The sequence below is a fragment of the Aphelocoma coerulescens genome, chromosome 11, assembly GCF_041296385.1.
Source record: "Aphelocoma coerulescens isolate FSJ_1873_10779 chromosome 11, UR_Acoe_1.0, whole genome shotgun sequence".
Classification (NCBI taxonomy): domain Eukaryota; kingdom Metazoa; phylum Chordata; class Aves; order Passeriformes; family Corvidae; genus Aphelocoma; species Aphelocoma coerulescens.
The window spans coordinates 14,121,486-14,139,593 of NC_091025.1; the positions used below are offsets into that span (position 1 = coordinate 14,121,486).

General features: G+C 41.9%; 1 protein-coding gene across 6 annotated transcripts in view; it reads left to right on the top strand.

The window, feature by feature from the left end:
• Positions 1-1,703: 1,703 nt before the first annotated feature.
• The window catches only part of MYLK3 (myosin light chain kinase 3), a 33,554-nt gene continuing 17,149 nt past the window's right edge, over positions 1,704-18,108 (top strand). For 2 of the 6 annotated variants that reach the window (XM_069026826.1, XM_069026827.1), the window contains exon 1: positions 15,437-16,107. In XM_069026826.1, coding sequence (XP_068882927.1) covers positions 15,595-16,107 — 513 coding nt within the window. In that variant the 5' untranslated portion in view covers positions 15,437-15,594. Of the gene's footprint in view, positions 1,732-3,005; positions 3,121-3,764; positions 3,804-15,436; positions 16,108-18,108 lie in introns of those variants that run through there. The other 4 variants (XM_069026832.1, XM_069026828.1, XM_069026830.1 and 1 more) reach the window with 4 other exon arrangements.

Genomic DNA, 18,108 nt, shown 5'->3' on the forward strand with positions numbered 1-18,108 from the left:
ATTTGTTGGATGTTAACGTGCATGATTTTTAGTAAAGTTCTGCATTTATTCTATGAGTAAATGGTGTCTCGTGACACCTACAAAGCCTATACTCAGTGATCACTTTCCTTGCCTCGAGCTCACAGTATTTTAGGGCAAGGCACCAAGCTCTGTATTTCCCTATATGTAAAATCCATTAGACTTTACCCAGGTACTAGAAAAAACTGTAGCCCTGTGTCCATTGTCACAGCAATACATTTAACTTTGTGAAAAATGGACTATTTCTTTGTGGATTAAAAGTTCTATAGTTGCTACTGATTTGTTGCCTTTAATACTCACAGGATCACACAGTCCAAAACTGACATTGTGAGACTGGAAATTGCACTGGGGGAGAGAGAAGCTCCAAATTATTTTTCAGAAACTAAACGGGAAAAAAAGCAGTCAGTGAAACTCATCATAATAATTATATTCTTAATATTAATTAATGAAAATACTGCAGGAAGGTGTTGTTTTACACTTTGCTTCTGTATTTAGATCTGCTAATGGAAGGTTGCAGGCTGAGCATTGCTCGTTCCAGAGTTCTTGCCAAAGTTTCTAAAGGATTCTCTTTGTCATGCAAGCTTTCCCCCATGGCACAGTGCTTGCATGCTGTACGTGCCTTTGCTGCCACATTAAGTAATAGTGTCTCTTTACTAAATCGACACTAACTGCATGGTTATTTGTGCTATTGGAATAAGTCACAAATATATAAAAATACTTCTTTCCCTCCCTTGGGTCTAGGGTCATTGTTAAGCCCTGCACCTCTTGAAAAGCTCTAATATTTGCTCTTTTCTTAGGTACTGGAATGGGGGTCTTTAATTCCCACAGTTATGTGTTAGTAAAAAAGCTGAAGGCCGTGTTCAAGAGCTTGATGCCCATGTGGATGGTCTCCTGTTCCACTGAGAGTGGCTGGGTGGTGTTCCCAGTGCCAGGAATGCTGCTTCAGGTGCTGCCACAAGGCTGGCAGCATTTGTGCCCTTTCCATGTGGAACGGCTCGGCAGCAGGGGCAGGGCTTTCAGCTCAGAGGGCACCAGTATTCCTGTGCCACTGCATACACCAAGCTCATGTGTCTTAAAAATTTTGGGGCAGTTTTGACCTAGAATTTATGGTTTAGTTTTGCCCTTTTACAGGGCAGAATGATAATAATAAATATTAAAGCTGTGAAAATATTCTATGAGCTAGGAAAGGTTTAATTCTGTTTTACAGGTGGGAAAGCCAAGGCACAAAAAAGGAGTTAGGAATTATGCAGGGGTCTGACAGCTGAGACTGGTCTCACATTTCTGGAGGTTTAAGTCCAGCATCTCTGGGGCAGCCTCAGGTTGCCTATATCCCTTAAGCAGGATGTTACACTTTCAGCATCTTGGTAGAACTATCTCGCCTGTATGAGCTGTGCTCAAGTCGTCCTGTACTCCAGGCAACCCCTGTTCACTTGTTTGTTGATTAGCCTGAAAAACATTCCCTGCCTGGTAATAAAAATTGCAGCAGAGCAAGCATGGCCATGTATTCCATGGCTTTTGCCCTGCAAGAGTTCCTCACCTGTTTCTAGTTTTGCCTGTACTTATGTTGGTTTCATTTTGTTTTTTAACAGCGTATTTGGTATTTTGCTATACAAACCCAGCTGGAAACACAACACTTGTTTTTGCTGTGAGACGGGCAGCCAGCTCTGTACCCACACCTCTGGACCTGACATCTCTTAGATCATAATGATTAAGGTACAGTATCTTATCTCCATTGCTTGCCTGATTGTTTCAGGGGAGAGTGCACGTGCACCCATCCTGTGGTAGAACGCACTTCTGTTGTGATTGAAGCAGTGAAGACGTGGCCCGTGGCAGGCCCTGGGCCAGCTGCCTGAGGTGCTTGTCCACCTGCTCAAAGGCAGGGCCATAGTGAGAGGCTGTCATTTTGTGTACCCATGCCTCATGGATTCAGCTTAATGTTAGATCACTTGCAGCTTGTAATCAGAGATAATTCTATTACAGCTTGTTGGCTGAGTGGGAAAGGAAGGCACAGATTAAAACTGAAAACAGATTTGCTTCTGCTTCTCTAGAACTTAATTCCTTCTTTGGTCATCCAGCATCTTGGTATCTGGTTTTTTTTTATATTTGTCCTCCGTGGACACAAACTTACAGGTCAGAACTCTATTAAAAGAAAATGTATTTTACACAGGGCAAAATAAAAAGGAATTCATTAACTGAGGACCAAATGCATGAGGAACATAATTTGGGTGCATTGTGGCTGTATATTTAACTGTGTAGGTAGAAAAAAATTAAAAGATCCTAGATCTAGGGCTTCACAAATATGCCTACATGGACTTCATGGCAATGTACACTTGTGTAAGTAGGTAAGGTGTTTTACAGACTGGCGTGAATGGCTCTGTGCATAGCCTCAGATGTAGAAACAGCGCTTAAGGCATAAATAGGTATGTGAATTCTGATGGAGGATGAACCCTCCTGAATGGTCCTTTTGTGTCCATCCACTGTTCCCTCAATTCCTGTGCTAAAGAAATTGGAAACACAAGAAATTCCCACATGTGTAATATTCCCATTGTGTTGAAGCAAATAAGCTGCAGCAGTTATCAGTGTCACTGAAAAATAGAATAGCACTTGGATAAATGACAGTCTTGTCATTGCTTGGCTGAAGCCAAGGTGCTGTCCTTAAGTTACAGCTAAAGCAAAGTAAAATCGGGTGAAAATCAGCGAAGGACCAAAGAAATGCAAAGAAGGGACTGTTCAGTGACTCCAGAGGTCTGGCTGTCATCTTGTATTGTTTCTGTGCCCTGGAGTATCTGTTATCGGTGATTCAGGAAGTGAACCGCTGGGGTATGGATAGAACTTAGTACTGCTGATAAGGCAGTGAAATGATTGAAATGCCTGGTGTAGTGTCAGATAAGATGAAATGCCTGGTTTATCACTCAAGCAGAATTCTAGCAAGATCCAGGGAGGCTCTGCAGCTTTATTCAGTAAAAGGCTGCAGGCTACCAAGGGTGACCACCAGACAAGCCAAACAGAATGGGGACTTTATATCAAGAATCTGCCCTGCACAGATCCCTACGTTTGAGCATGGGAGGATTTTGTGTTTCTGATTACATAAAGAGATTCACGGTAAGGGACTTCTTAGTGCTTTATTGTAAGCCTGGTTTGAAAGTGAAAACTTTCTGGATGGCACAGATTTGGTTTCTGTGCCTTTTATAACACGCTGTATGTGTCTGACATTCTTGGCCAGGTTGTGCAGCCTGTTGGCTTGCAGAACACCTGCCAGTGTCAAGGAGGTGTTTCTGAAATGATGACTGCAGGCTTTGCCTTCGTAAATAAATTTACTTTTCATGAGAGCCTTGGCATATTAAAACTTTAATTCTGACTGGAATATTTGTTGTATAGGATGGCAGACTGACATTCACATGATGTGGAGGTTGGTTGTTACAGCTTTTTGCTTTGGTTGTCATATGTGTGACATATGTGAGTTTTAAGACAACGACTCTGTTGGGCAGGCTGACACTGAGGTGATTTAATGAGCAGCCAAATTCTGCATTAGCCCATTTGACCTGTGGTAAAAGCAGTGCAGTCACCTTGAGCGGTGGGCACTCAGTGCTTCAAAGGGTGCTCTGGGGTAGTCCTGGAAAGCTGTGAGATCAGAACCCCACAGTGCAAAGGTCTGAGGGAACAAAGCAAAAGAGAGCTGTGTCCAAAGCTTTCAGCTGATGGGCAGAGCACAGACCCTGTAAGCGCAGAGAGACGTGCAGACGCCACTGGTGGAAGAGAGAATGGGAATCTGCTTTTCTACCTTTGTAAGCTACTCATACCCACTGTATTTTCAAGCTACCTGTGAAGTTCAGTTTTAGTTGCTACCATGGTAGGAAGTCTAGGTTTCAGCAGCTTGTTTGCATTTACATACTTTTTGAGCTGCTGAAAGACCAGTAGCAGAAAATGTACTTAAGCAACTTTAAAAAGAATTCCATGTACATATAATAATTTTCAAGAAATTAAAAAAAAATAATTGTAGTAGTTGCATTTTAAATTGGAATAGATCAAATTGTTGTGGGGTTTTTAAAACTGTTCTCTTTCAAAATTTTGAAGAAAGGATTTCCTCATGTATTTTGTTCAATAACAGCTGTAATGGGTTTTCTTAAAGAGCTTGTATTTGTAATTATCTTTGTGTTTTAAAGAGCCAGTGGAGTAAATGAACTAAATCAACAGCAATAAACCAAATTCTGGCTCGGTTGAAGAAAGGACAAAATTTCTACTAATTTCAAAAAGTAAGATATTGTTCCAAAGTCTTAAATTCCTCTAATGTAATGACGTGTAGTGGATTTAATAGCCAAGAGTATAATACGATATTTTTTTTTATCATATATTACATAAGAAACAGAATGGCTCTGAAGACCAGACACCTTTCATATCCCAGTGACTGCATGTTTTGTTGTCTATTTATGGCAACATAGCAGAAAAACATTTTGGTCTATTAATTTGAATATACTACTCATCTGTTCCTCATGTTGAAGAGATAATGATGTGTTTAAATTGTTTGTGTTCAGCTTTTTGTTAAAGGTAATAAACAGCCTGAAATACATGCAATTTTCTCTTGCTTTTTTCTGAAGGAGTGCAAATGGAAGATATTTTCAGAAGGACTACAGAAGGTGGCCCTAGAACCATAAAAACAAATGAGCCAGGGTTTTTTGGACTAGTCGTGTCTTGGGGGAAAATAAGTCAGTACTGCAGTTATCTGTCTCCATAGCATTCTGGGGCTTGGCTCTGTGCAGATCAGAGTTAGTGTTTTGCAATGAAGACTATAATGAGATTCAGAATATCTTGTTTCTCTGTAATTGATCTGTTGGGTGACTGAGTAATTCTTTGATATTCATTACTTCAATTTCCTTTTCCGTAAAATTAGTGATAATGGTGCTTCTCTTCTGGAAGCACATTAAGGTAAAAGTTGTCTTAGATTTAGTTTGATTCATTGGTTTTCCTTGTTCTCAGTGCACTAATAATCAAAACCAACTTTGTTTTGGATGTCTCACATTGGATTACATCACTCTGGCCAATTTACCAAACTCATTATGTTTATCTCTTGGAAAATCATTCTTTGTTTTGTTCACAAAGCTAGTACTCAAATTCATGGAACACTGCAAAGGGAAGGATGCTTTTGGAGGATGTGACCAGCAGAGAACATATAAGGATGAATAGTCTTGGACCACATGTGCAATTCTCAGTAAAGCTGGTGGGAACTGCTCTAATGTGTAAGTTTAATATTAACCCTAGTGAGAGCTGTCTTCTCCCAGTGCCAGCCTACAGGTCAGGTCTGAGCCTGTCCCAGCAGGATCTGCTGGGTGTCAGTGGGTGCAGGGGGGAACCTGTTGTCAGTGGGTGCAGGGGGGAACCTGTTGTTTGCATGTTTGTGGGCTGGAGTCTCCTGCTGCAGTACCTGGGGATCTGCCTGCTGCTGCTCCAACAAGTGGCTGGCTCAGCTCACTGGGCTGTTGTGGAAGGATCACAACCCCAGGCAGCTCTGTAACAGTGCCCTGCATGTTTTTACAAATTGATTGCAACTCTGTTATTGCTCAGAGGTACAGTGGAGGGGGAAATTGGTGCTCAAGCAATAAGATGAGGCATTTTTTGTCTCTGAAATTAATTGGGCTCTTAGGAGAGGCAGTGATAGGAGTGTTCTAACACGTGCCTGAAGATCAAGTCGCCTGTACTTCCTTCAGGCTTTTCCTTTCAGAACTGAACAGCTTTGATGTTCACCTACATCAATCCTTTTAGCCTTGGTGGCAATGCTGTCTTTCTTCTGCTGACTTGCTGGACCTGACTCTTCTTTTAGGACACAGACACTTAATGAGATATTTGAAGTCACCTAGTCATTCACATAAGTTAATCTTGATGCTCTTTTCCTCATTCATGTTTGTGGCGGGGGGTATGCATCCCACTCTGTGGGGTTTTTTTGGAGGGGCTAACATCTTGCTGCTTTTCATACTCAGAGTTATTTTTTCTGACTCGTGTGTAGAATTATTTGGAACTCCTCAGGTAGTGTTGGTTCACATCTTGAACTTCGTGTGATTGTTTTCAAATGTCTTGCACTGTGCAACAATTACCTTTGCTTTAATCTCTTTAAACAGTTGTCTCCCGTTTTGTGGATGCTTGGACAGCAGAGCTGCTGATGGAGACCAGGCCTTGGTACCTGCAGTTCAGGCTCCTGTTTACCTGGGAAGTCACTCCTCTCTCTCCTCAGCAGAGCAGCTCTGGGATTCAGGCTCTGGACAGTCCATGTACTGCAGGGCCCAAACGGCCCTCCCAGGGTCCAGATTCTTGGCAGGCTGTGTGCACACTGCTGTGGAGAGTTCACAGACAGGCAGACAGCCTGAAAGAAATGAATGGGAGAAGGAAGCCATTCTGAAGGTTTGGGACTTTTAAAAAAATACATGATTGAAAAATTTCTGACCATCTCAGTTGTTAACGCTGTTTCCCCAAGCTTTGTGGGAACTCAAGAGGAAGATGTCATGTGCTCCAATTTAAATTTTGCACCATAGTGGTCTGCAGTCTAAATATACTCTATTGAGTATCCTTTCAGACAGTTCATATCCCAGAAACTAAAGTAGTAAACTATATATAGTCTGTGACATTACAATCCAGGTTTGTTTTCACCTTCTCCATGGCTGAATTGAGACAGCAGGAGCTAACAGGTCCTCCTGCTGTTGTCTTCTATATTTGTGGCTCACCTTTCACTCTCTCATTTGTGTCCTTGTTTTGTTGTTCAGGCTTGAGACGTCCATGTGCTTTCTGACTGACCCATCTTAGGCATACTTCTGATTTCAGGTCCCCAATGCTTCCCTTCAGAGACCTGATTCCTGCCAGCACTGTCATTGCATGTTCACTGGTATTGTATAGGGCTGGGTAGAGTTGAAAAGAACTGCCCTTTTTCTATAAATGGCTCTGTTCTGGAAGTTTTCTTGGTGGGTTCCTGTTCCCAGTTTCAGCTGAAGTCCCCAGGAGCCCAGTGTAGGAAGCTTCAGCGTTCTGGTTAATTCTCAGCACCTCTTTAGGAATCAGCACAGCTTGAATCACATCTTCCTTGACCTCTCTTGCTATAAAAAGAAAATAGTTTGCTACAGACTTGATGACTGACCAACTTTCTTGTTTCTGGGTTTGCTTTATGCAGAATTATCAGGTTTAGGGCCAGAAAACATTGGCACAAGCTACCAAATGGTTGTGGGTCATCCCACTGCATGAGGCAGTTGTCACCACGGCCAGCAGGGATGGCATGTTTTGGTAAGGCAGGTAGAAAGCTGCCAGTCATTGCTGTGGGCCACGGAGCTTGTTTTTGTGGGCACTTTTATCTGTGTTATGGTCAGCACAGAATCCACTTTTCACTGGATTCAGTTTAGACAAACTTTGTCAGAATTTTCCCTTTTCTTCTTTTGTGGTGGAACAAGAGCAAGAGGCCCCTGTATTTCACTGTTTTCAGGGACTGTATGAAGAGACTCTTGCCAGCTGTAACTTGCTTACCTCTCTGTGGAATATTACTGCAATATTTTCCAACATCCAGCCCCGTGTTTTAACTCCTCTCCTAATTTCTTGCACTGAGAAGATCTTGTTGTGCTGTAACTGGATTTCTGGCTGGCACTGCTCTACTACCCGTTAGTGACAAATACTCCCAGTATCAACTGATATGAAATCCAAACAATTTATATCCTGGATCTTTTATCAGCACTGTTATTTGCTTGCTTTCCTTTGAGTGATTTTTGGCTTTATGGTGCCAGGACTTGGGACTGTTTTTGTAGTCTAGCACTGATAATCAGTGTGTCTGCGTTTACACTGCAGCTGTCTCTGCAATGCAGCTGGAGATTAATTTGTCACTGATCTAATAGCAGAATTGCAAAATCGATGATTTATTAGTTTTAATTCAGGAGCCTCCTATGAGTGCAGATAAATGTCTGTGTGGTTGAGGAAAATTGATACTCTGGAGTCTGTAGACTGCTGATTTAAGGTAGCAAGGTGATTCAGAAGCAAAACTTCCTGAGTCCTGATAGAGGCCTTGCAGAGAAGCACTGGGGGGGTACTTAGTGTTTTTGGGAGTGGAAATGGCTGTACCAAATGTGCTCTGGATTTCTGTTTTTACTGGATATTTGTACTGAGATACTAACCTCAGATGTAAAAATAGACCACTGTACTAATCATACCCCTGGAGCCCTAATTCAAGGCTTCTCTTTCACACCCAGCTGTTCTTAAGCTATCTGCTTTACGGAGATAAACTTTAAAAGTTGCTTTCTCATTCCTTGCTCTGAGAAGCTTGATTCCTGTTCTTAGTTGCTTTCTGCAATTCCACTGGCATGTGATATAATGCTCTTATAGGCAAGCTTTTCTGTAGATCACATTCTTTTGTTTGTTTCCTGTACACTTCTTCCAACCTGGTGAAAACTACTGTTAAGTTTAGCTGGAGATGTTTTTCACAGATGGATGCAGCAATTTCTCTGCTTTTTGCCAGACATTGAAACATTCACCTAAAGGAGAGCAAGTGGCTTCTATCTGAGCTTTTGATTACTGAGAAGAGTTTGCAAAACCACTGCTTTTTGTACACAAACTCTTTTATTCGGAATCTTTTTCAAAGCAGTTTGTGTCTAGACTAAGCCTGAACTGATGGTTGTTCCTGTCTTTGTGAATGATGTCAAAGCAAAATATCAGCCAGATCTAAATCAGCAGGTGAATATAGCACATAACAGACTTCATTATAGGGCAGACAAGTATTTACTTGATCTAGAATTTCCTTAACATACTGTTTTGGTTTTTAGTGGGGAGTAGCAATGTCAAAGAATGTTCTTACTTAAAAAACTCCCCATGCTGTTAAGGTCCTGTAAAGACCATTATTAGCAAGGAGCAGTGACCACAGTGCTTGGTGCTTGTTGTACCACAGTTGGGAACGTGAGTGAGAGAAAAAATTCAGTGACTGAGGCTCCAGCTTACACAAGGCCCGACATGATGGCAGTAACTGCTTTTGTAAACTCCACCTGGGAGGAGTTTCCAAGGGTGTGGGGCAGTAGCCAAGGCATGCTGGAGTCCAGTCAGATGGTTTGGGAGGCTGGGGGCTGCCTATTGCAAGGCTGCCTGTGAACACTCCCATCACTTAATTCCAGTGCAATCCAGCATGATTTGAGGTGCTTGTGTGTTTTACCTGTCAAAGACCTAAACCACTGCAGTGTAAAATTGTGCTCGAGGTGATGATACCTCAGTCAGTATCCATGAAGGGCAGAAGGGGGGTGGGGCTGGAGGACAGAGTTCTTGCCTTTTAACCATGGGAATGTAAGTGGAGAAGCGAGGTAGTGTAATATATTCTTGCAACAATTGTCAGTCATGGTGGTGGGAAAGGTGAAGTTGGAAATGATGGTTACAGATTAACAAGTTAGTACAGCTCTGAGTGTGCATTCTTGTTGGTTTTTTTCAGATTTGAAGCTAAAAAGATCTCCTGAAGTTGGAAGGGAGCAGAAGTGCAGAAAGCACAGTGCAGTTAGGGGATTTTCATCTTCTCAAACAAAAGCATGTTGCTGGCAAAGCAGAGGCTTTTCTGAGGGATTTGATTTGAAGCCAGTCAAATTTCAAGTCAGCAAGAACAATTGTGCTGGTTTTAATGTGTTTTGGAGCAAACTCTGGATTATGTAAGTTTGTTTTCCAGAAAAGTTGACTGTCTAGTAATAATCCCTTCTTATGCAACAGGTATGTTCCCTATATGTCTATCATGAGAGCCCTATCCCATCGCTTCAGTGACAAGAATTTCCTTTTACTGATTTTATTCCTGTTGGCATTACTGCACAGCCAGGGCTACTCTTCTGTGTTGTGGCAGATCCCTACTGACTTAGAATTACTTGTACCTGAGCAAACTGCCATTGACACAAGAGCTTTTGGCAGGTGTCAAGTGGGCCTCAGGGCTCTCTGTTGAGCTCCCAGTAGTACTGAGAAAGCATCTTGTAAATAAAATGCTTCTTGAATCCAAGGGAAGCTTTTGTGGCTGACCCTTTAAATCAGCAGGCTTTATGAGGAACTGACTGCATTAGATATAAAACTGCTGAAATTCAGAGAAAGCAGGAAGAGCATGACTCTTTTGTTCAGTTTTCAGAGGAGAGGTAGTTGTTGGAGGGTGTGGAGGAGTGGGAGCGTGAATCCTTACCACTACCCCAGGGAAACATTCTCAGTTGCTCTTCTGCTCCAAGTTAGTTAAATAGTTTAATAGCTACTTAAAAAGAAAAAAAATTGAAAGGATGAAAATTCAAAGTAATGAGCTTCTTAATGTAGTTTCTGTGAGTAACAGACTTGGTGGTGAGAATAAGCTCTGGGGTCAAGTGAGTGAATGTGGATGGACAACAGGTGCCCTTTTGGCCTCCTGAGAGGCTGAGTAACCTGGTGGAAGGACTGCAGGCAAATGGTAAACAGTGTTATCTAGAAATCTCATCACTTTGATGTAAATGAAATGTCATAATTGATCTGTTCAGCTCTGCTGTCAGCTGCCTGACTGAGATGCATTACAGTAGTGCACATGATCTGGGGTTCAGTAACCTATCCCTGTGCTGCTGCCTGGAGATTTTTCCTTAGATTCAGTTGTCTGAAAAATAATGAAATGGAAGTGGGGGAGGAAGTCAGGACTTGCAAGGGTATTTCCTAATCTACTGTGTTATCAGCTTTCTGTCATTAAATACATAGAAACCCCAAGTTTCCACAGTGGTGGCTAAGATTGAGTGTACCTGGCACCACAGTCATGTTGTGACAGAGATAATATTGAATTGTATCATGCCAGGGTCACTTGGGGATACCAATAGTGTTCCACAGATCCTTTTACTGGGCAGGTAGATTTCAACCAACAGTGACATGAGTGGTACATTAAATGTGGGTTTCTTGGCCTTCTAAAGCTGGTATGGCCCAGTTCCCAGGGTGATCTGGTCCCAGCAGGAAAGCCATTGGCCTAGATGGATTTATCCAGGCTGTATGGCATATCCTGCCTTTGGAAGTTATTCCTCTGAGTTAGAGCCAATGCCTCTTTTGTATTTGCCATTGTGAGAATTGGTCTGTTGCTGCACCATTACCCTGTGGTTATAAAAAGTTTACCTTCCGTGCTGTTCATGAGAAACTAGGTTTAATGTTTCAAAAATTAATGTTTCAAAAATTTAGGTACCCTAAAAAGGTTCAGCTACCCTTTCATCTGCTGGGGAGAAAAGTAGGAAATTTATGTTAATGAGCTGCAGCAATTAGATGTGGATTAAGTAGATTTTCATTATAACTTGAAAAAGCTGAAATCTGGTTTCTAAATATGTAAAAGATATTTGCTAGGTGTTTTTTTTTTTTTTTTTTTGCTCTGAGCTTATTTGCTTTGGCTATTCCTTTTGTGAGCTCCTGATGTTTTGCCACATTGAGTTCTCCATCTTCTTAGAACTCTGTTGCACTGCAAACTTTCCCCAAAGCCTTTAAGTTCCCTATTAAGCTTTGGCTTTTTATAGGCCATATAAAAAGTTGTTTTTTCATTTTCCTATGTATTGTCAGCCATCTCCAGTTTTACAATGTTGTTGGAAGCAATGCAACAATCTAATGAGATGATCTGTTTGAGCAGCTGGTTTTAACCTCTGTGACATTTCTTGTTTGGGGTATAAGTCTCTGCTGTCACTTCAGTACATGGTGTCGATTTTTTTTTTTTTTACTTCTTGTTTTCTATTCACTTCACGAGGATTTTTTCCTTCCTTTGGGTCAGACTTAGCAGGGAGGAACTGTAACTAAACTGCTATATGATAGATTTTCTATGGTTAAATGTGAATTTTTCTCTTGTTTTCTGACATCTCTCTCTCACAACTGGGAGAGTGTGTGTGAGGTGAGAGCCAAAGAGGAATAAACTCTACTCCCCCTTGAGAATAGAAGTCTCTTTGGCATTGTTGGTTCAAGGTCACTTGTAGTTCTGTTTCTCCAGCATGTGTGTTCCTTTTCTCTGCATTCCTGAGATACCTGATACCTTGGAGCTGTTCTAAAGGGATCAGAGAAGTTCATTTCAGTTCAGCAGACAATGGAATCAAGGCAGTTGCCTGTGCACTCCAGATCCCAGAGCTCATTTTTTGTTACCTGGAAGAAATGAGCAGGAAGCCACAGGAGACCAATGGTCATCAGAAACTTTGTTCGAGTTACATCCAGACTGTGATGGAGTCTTGTGGGTCACCAACCAGTTTTGGCAATCCCAGCTGGGGTGACTGAGCATAGCTCTGCTCTCTGCAGAAGTCTTGTGGCATTCCCTGGTATTTGTTGTTCATACAACACACTGTGAAATTTGGGAGTTGAAGATGAAGCACCATGTGTTGTGGTATCTAAGTGCAAAATGTCATTATAAGCAGTAGCTCCTCACAAAGAAAACGTGAGTTTAATAGGCTGTGGCACTTGTCACAACAGCTGTGCTTTTTTGTGATGTTGGGCATTTTAGGATTTTTCCCTTATTTTTTGGTAACTGTTGAAAGGCTTGGGACTGGCAATGGAAATAAATACTCTCTCCAGGCTGCTCAAGCAAGATCTGAACACTGGGCACTCAATCAATGTTCTGAACAACAATTGCCTGCTATTGTAATTCAAAGCAAAAGGAATAAAAGGGTTTTTGCCAGTATTTGAGCATGTTATTGTTACGGTGGGGATACTGCCAACACGTGTATCAGACAACGAGGCCTATGGAAAAGAAATATATATGGACTGATTCTTGCTAGATGTTTCAGAGATGTTCATTTCTCCAGCCTCATGGCTAAGGATCTGCTGAGGAACTGCTCAATCACAGGACCCGAGGGTCCTTGCCCATGCAGGGGAACACAAAATAAACAATGGGGAACGAGGCTGACCAGGGGCAGGGAAACCCCCCAGGGTCCCTCTCCCAGGACCCCACGGCAGGGGGAGGAGACCCCAACATATTATCATCCTGAAGGCAAGACAAACTGTTAGACCTGCCAAAGCCTTTTTTTCTGTTTGTGTTTGCCAGCAGTGCAGAAGGGGAGAGTGTGGAGGAGAAAATGAAAACAAAAAAGAAAAGCTGACCTTAACTTTGTGACAGATGTTTAAAACTTTTCGCTTTGGTCCAAATGAGGTTTCTTTCTCTGTCCTTCATCCCATCTGTAATTTTGCAGTTGTTTATGGATGCACAGTTTGATATAAGTAGTGTAATAAGTCAAACAGCTGTATCTGAGTAGGAGGCAGTTGTGGCTGGATATTCCCTGTTCCTCAGACAACACTGGCAAGGAATATTTGCTGCATATTTTTAGCAAGAATTCTCTGTAGGGCATTATCTCAAACATCTCTAAGTGCACTGTGTGAGCAGTTATTGGGTGATGACATCTGTTCCATGTAGCTGGAATACACAGTGCATGTGGCTGAATCCAGAGGAGAAAGGGATGGGATTTTTTTTTGAAGCCCCACTTTTTGCTTTACACAGCATTTACCACTAGTCTATTGGATGTGAGGAGGATGAAATCAGCAGTTACATGAATAATAACACTAGTTAATAACAATTGGGCAGCATTCATGCTTTTTGCTCTCAATTGTTAAATAACTAAGAAGGCAGTTCCAGGTTTTGAAGGAGTCCTGTTTGCCCCCAAGCATGCCCAGAGGCCAGTTGTGCTCTCTGGTTGTACTTGCATTGTTTCCTGGCCCTGTGCTGTGCCTGGAATAGCACACTGGTGGTGGCAACTTGAGTTCTGAGTGTGCAGTTGGGGATGACTTTCTGTGGCTGTTTCCTCCTTGAAGTATTTGCTCTGCATTGTCTGACTTTAAATACAACACTCTAATGACTCTACCACTTTCTTTTTGTTCCTAAGAGGACAACATTCAGCAAGTACTCTAGATTTAGTGAATTATATTGGTTGTTTCTATCTTTTGTCATCAAGCATGTTTGTAGGCTTGAAAGAATTAATTACTTGGAGGCATTGATTATTTAAATGCAGTAGTAGAGTTGCAAGGCATTCATTGCCAGTGTCCTAAACCTTCAAGATAGAGCTGTATATTTTACTGTGTTGTATGGGATATCACAAAACTTACACCATTCTATCCCCACCACCAGTGACTTTAAAATGCCTTTTTGGTCAGGAGAAGTGACATGGCATGAAATGCCAATTTTTCTTCTAAAGTCATTGCTTGGTATTCAAACTCTCCCGTGAAGGTGATGAATAGTCCAAGTCTCACAGCTTTTGCTGTGTTTGGTAAAGCTGGTTATTGGCCTCTAAATGTCACAGAACCACCAGGTTGGCTATAATTATATGATGGCCTTGGTAGATGTAACACTTTTTTTTACTGTAAAGGTAAGTGGCAAGGACTCAACATTGTCTTGAGAGGGTAATTTTAATGCTGCTGCTACTCTGTGGGAAGGATTTTAATGTCTAGGATGTCCTATCTCGTACAGGAAATTCACTTTAAGAGTGACATTTTCTTTCCATATGCCCCTTACAAAAAATGAGGAAGGGACTGGAGACAGAGGGATGCTCAGTATCCCAAAGGCCGGGGCTTTGCTGTTGTTTGCTGTCAGGACTCCTGTGGCAGCAGGGTTTCCCCACTGTTCTCCTCCCTGCTCTACAAACACACCCGGGAGACCCAGACACTGTCGTGTTACAGTGTCACATCTGGCATGGGACAAACTGCTCTCTCTTGATGCCACAGTTCATCCTCTGTGGCAGAGAACTGACTCCCCTTCTGTGTGGTATTGTAAGGGTGCATTCATTAATGTTTCTAAAGCATTCAGAACTGTGGCAGTCAAGCCTATGCAGTGTGAAGTGACTCTTTCTGTTGTCTAGGGAATGTAATTTGTGTAGCAGATATGCTGTGATTCAGAAGTGAAAAGCAAGTCAATAACAAATCCTTTAAGATTTATGATTTAATAATTTCATTGCTAATAGTTTGACCAATTCTGCTGTGCCTTCATAATGATTTTTTTTTAACTTGGTTCATTTTTATAACCTGGGAGAAAGATTTAATTTTAGAAGTTTCAGTTGACAAAGACATGCTGGTGCTAGATACGTATTTCAGATCATTGTCATTGTACTCTATTTTTAAATTCAAGTGCCAGCCAACTGAAAGAGCACCCTGTGTTGATGCTGGGTGTTCTGCATCCATGCTACAAAGCTGAATTCTTCCAAGCTGAAGCACAAGGCCAGCCAATTTACTTTTATATTTTTCCTGTTTAATGAAGGGAAATGTTCTAGCACCTTTTCATTATCACAGAACTAAAATCGGTCATGAAAACAATTCCCCTCCCTCCAGAGGCCTGCGCAGGCATTGGCCATTGTTAAGATGCTTGCCTATCAACAGCCACTCGAGAAAGAATTTTAAATGGTTTTGTGACGTCAAGGAGGCACAAGAAAACATAGTCTGGTGCCAAATTGCCTCCCTCATTGAAAGCCCACAGTAAGAAATAGATAACACAGAAATAAATCTTTTGTGCAGTAGCTATCTCATGATACATTCTAGTGACTCCAGTAAGTGAGCTTGTCTGGTATAGGAATAGCTGAAGAAGATGAACTTTCAGAGCCTCATTTTCTAATTTATGCCTAATGAAAAGCCAGCCTAATCTGTTTGACTTCCTGCTGTCTGGACACAATGTCTGCGGGGAGCTTGGACCTCGCAGAGGGAAACGCCCTGACAAAGTTTCAGCCTACAAAAGTGAGCAGTTTAAGTATGGTGGACAAAAAACTGTATCTCTTGAATGAAAAGATGGACAAACTGTTGCATTTCCAAGAAGACCTGACAGGCAAACTGCAGCGAGTTGACAGAAGCATTGCTGATGTAGGAAATGGCATCAACAAGCTCACAGTATCCCGAGCAGCTCCTGATGACACAGATGCAATGCAAAAGGGCCTGAAGGTACCGGACAGTGCTGCCCAAGCTGACGTCCAGAGCATATGCTCAGAAGTGTTGAATTTGATGAAAGCTGCCCAGCTAGATGCCTCCAAGCATAAGGAGAGGCTGGCAAAGATAGAGAAAAGGGTTGATACCCTGGATAAAGTTATTACATTTGTGGGAGAAGTATTAAAAAATTCTAAAGTAGTGGATTTCATTCTCAAAGGTATTGTGCCCTGGAAGAAGGGGAGTCTGCTGGAAATCCCTGTTGAGGTTGGTTTAGTTTTACTGTTCTTCATTTCACTTTATGACATAGCAGGGCTTTAGGCTCTCCTGTCAATCTCTTGCATGATGTTTAATTCAAGATTTCCTTTCTGTGTTGCTGCTACAGGTTACTGCTGGGACCTTCGAATTGCAAGGCTCTTAAGGCAGGGAGCAAGCTCAAAACAGTGTCTGAGGTTCCTGAAGGGTGCTAGGCAGTCCTGTAATGAGTGTGAGGAGATTGCTACTGTAAAGGAAAATTCAGCTTCTACCAGTGCTCAAAGCTCAGCAATGTCACCCAAATTAGTGACTGAATTGAGGCCCCAGAGAAAAGAATGAGTAACATACTAGAAGTTTGTTGTTTTGTTTTTTTTGAGAGAAGCTTCTATTTCTTTGTTCATTCACAAATTCTGAATCCACACCAGTTCCTGAAACCTGTGCTGACTTATGGTCATTTTACTGAGAAATTTACGTTGTCCTTAGACATCTTAGTTGTCCTTAGCTACATTTTTTTGATGCAGTTGTGACTTCATCAACTCCATTGACATCGTTCACTCCTGAAAACAAGTAGTTCTTGTGTTTGCAAGTTCCCAGACATCAGTTCCTAAGCATTTCTTAATTATTGAGGACAGGGAGGGAGAAACAGCAAGACCAATACTTAACTGACATGGTATTTTGAAATAGATTAGCCTTGTTTTTTAAAAGTTACAGGCATCTGGAATTAGTTCTTGATAATGGGAGTTTCCATTTTTCACTATGGCTTCTATCCTACCATGGGGACGAAAGGGAGGAAAACTGCAAGAGCTGGAATATGTTTATTGATTCCAAGAATCTGGTTGTATTTAGAGGTGTGATTACAGTAAGGAGAATTTAGCTCAAATGAAAATGTCCATTTGTATCTTAATCCAAATATTTTTTACCAAAACTAAAATGTTTTGATGGGAAGGTACATCTAAACCTTTAGAAGAACGGGGCAGTGCTTGATGCCAGTGTAACTTTTCAGGATTTCAGTGCTCTCCCTTTTTTAAGTGCCAGAGGCTAAAGTGAGCTGGCTGTTAGGAGACAGAAGAACTTATAAAGTGCTTCAATTAGTGTTGAGAGCAATAAATCATGCATTAGTTATCAACCTTAAATCTGGATAAAGCTCGTACTTCCAGTTCCAACTTCAGTTCTACAGGTTTTTGGAGAAATGGAAAAGTCTCATATGTTTTGGGTAAAGCTGTGTTGTTACAGTCGCTGTCTGCAGTCACTGCGAAATGCCTGGAGACAGATATTGTCCTTTGCTTGATTTTGTGCATGGGCAAATAGAAATTGAGAGGTGAAATGACCTGCTGGTGACAACCTGGTGGGCTGGGATGGGGTGGAGGTCTGTGTCCCAGGCTCTAACCTGTGCCTTGGTTGGAGAACAGTCAGGGTGTACTGGGCGAGCAGTTTTATGGCAAACTGACATATGACCATCATTGTCCTCCTTTTTTGTTCCTGGTCATGAACACTTTTTGAAATTGGAGCGTAAGGTCAGTTATAAGACCTTAAGATAAGTCTGTGCTTTGATCACAAACTGCTGAGTGATATCTGAACTAGGCTCAAATTAGTGAGGCTCTCTGTGTGTGTGTACGTGACCTGGCTGGAAAATGTGGAGCAAAGCACAGGTGAACTTAAGAACAAATTACCTTGTGCTGAGCCATGTGCTAACTTGGGTCTGGTTTTTGCAGCCTGCTGTGTGATAGCAGCACAGACATGGCCAAAGAGCTCCACAGTTGCAGGGGGAGCACAGAAAAAGAACTTGCTGCCTGCTTGTTCCTGCTTTCCAGCCTTTGCTGTTTGTAACAGGGCGCTGCTTATCACAGGCTGGCTTGGGATGGGCTGGGAGTGGGGAGGCTGTGTTTGCATTTCTGGGTGAAGCTGTTTGTTGACAGCATTCCAGGGATGCCGTGGGAATGCTTATGGAAAAGTTTTATGGGGTTGGAGTCAACAAAAGACTATGAATTGAGCTTCTTATGTTCCAAACCTCTA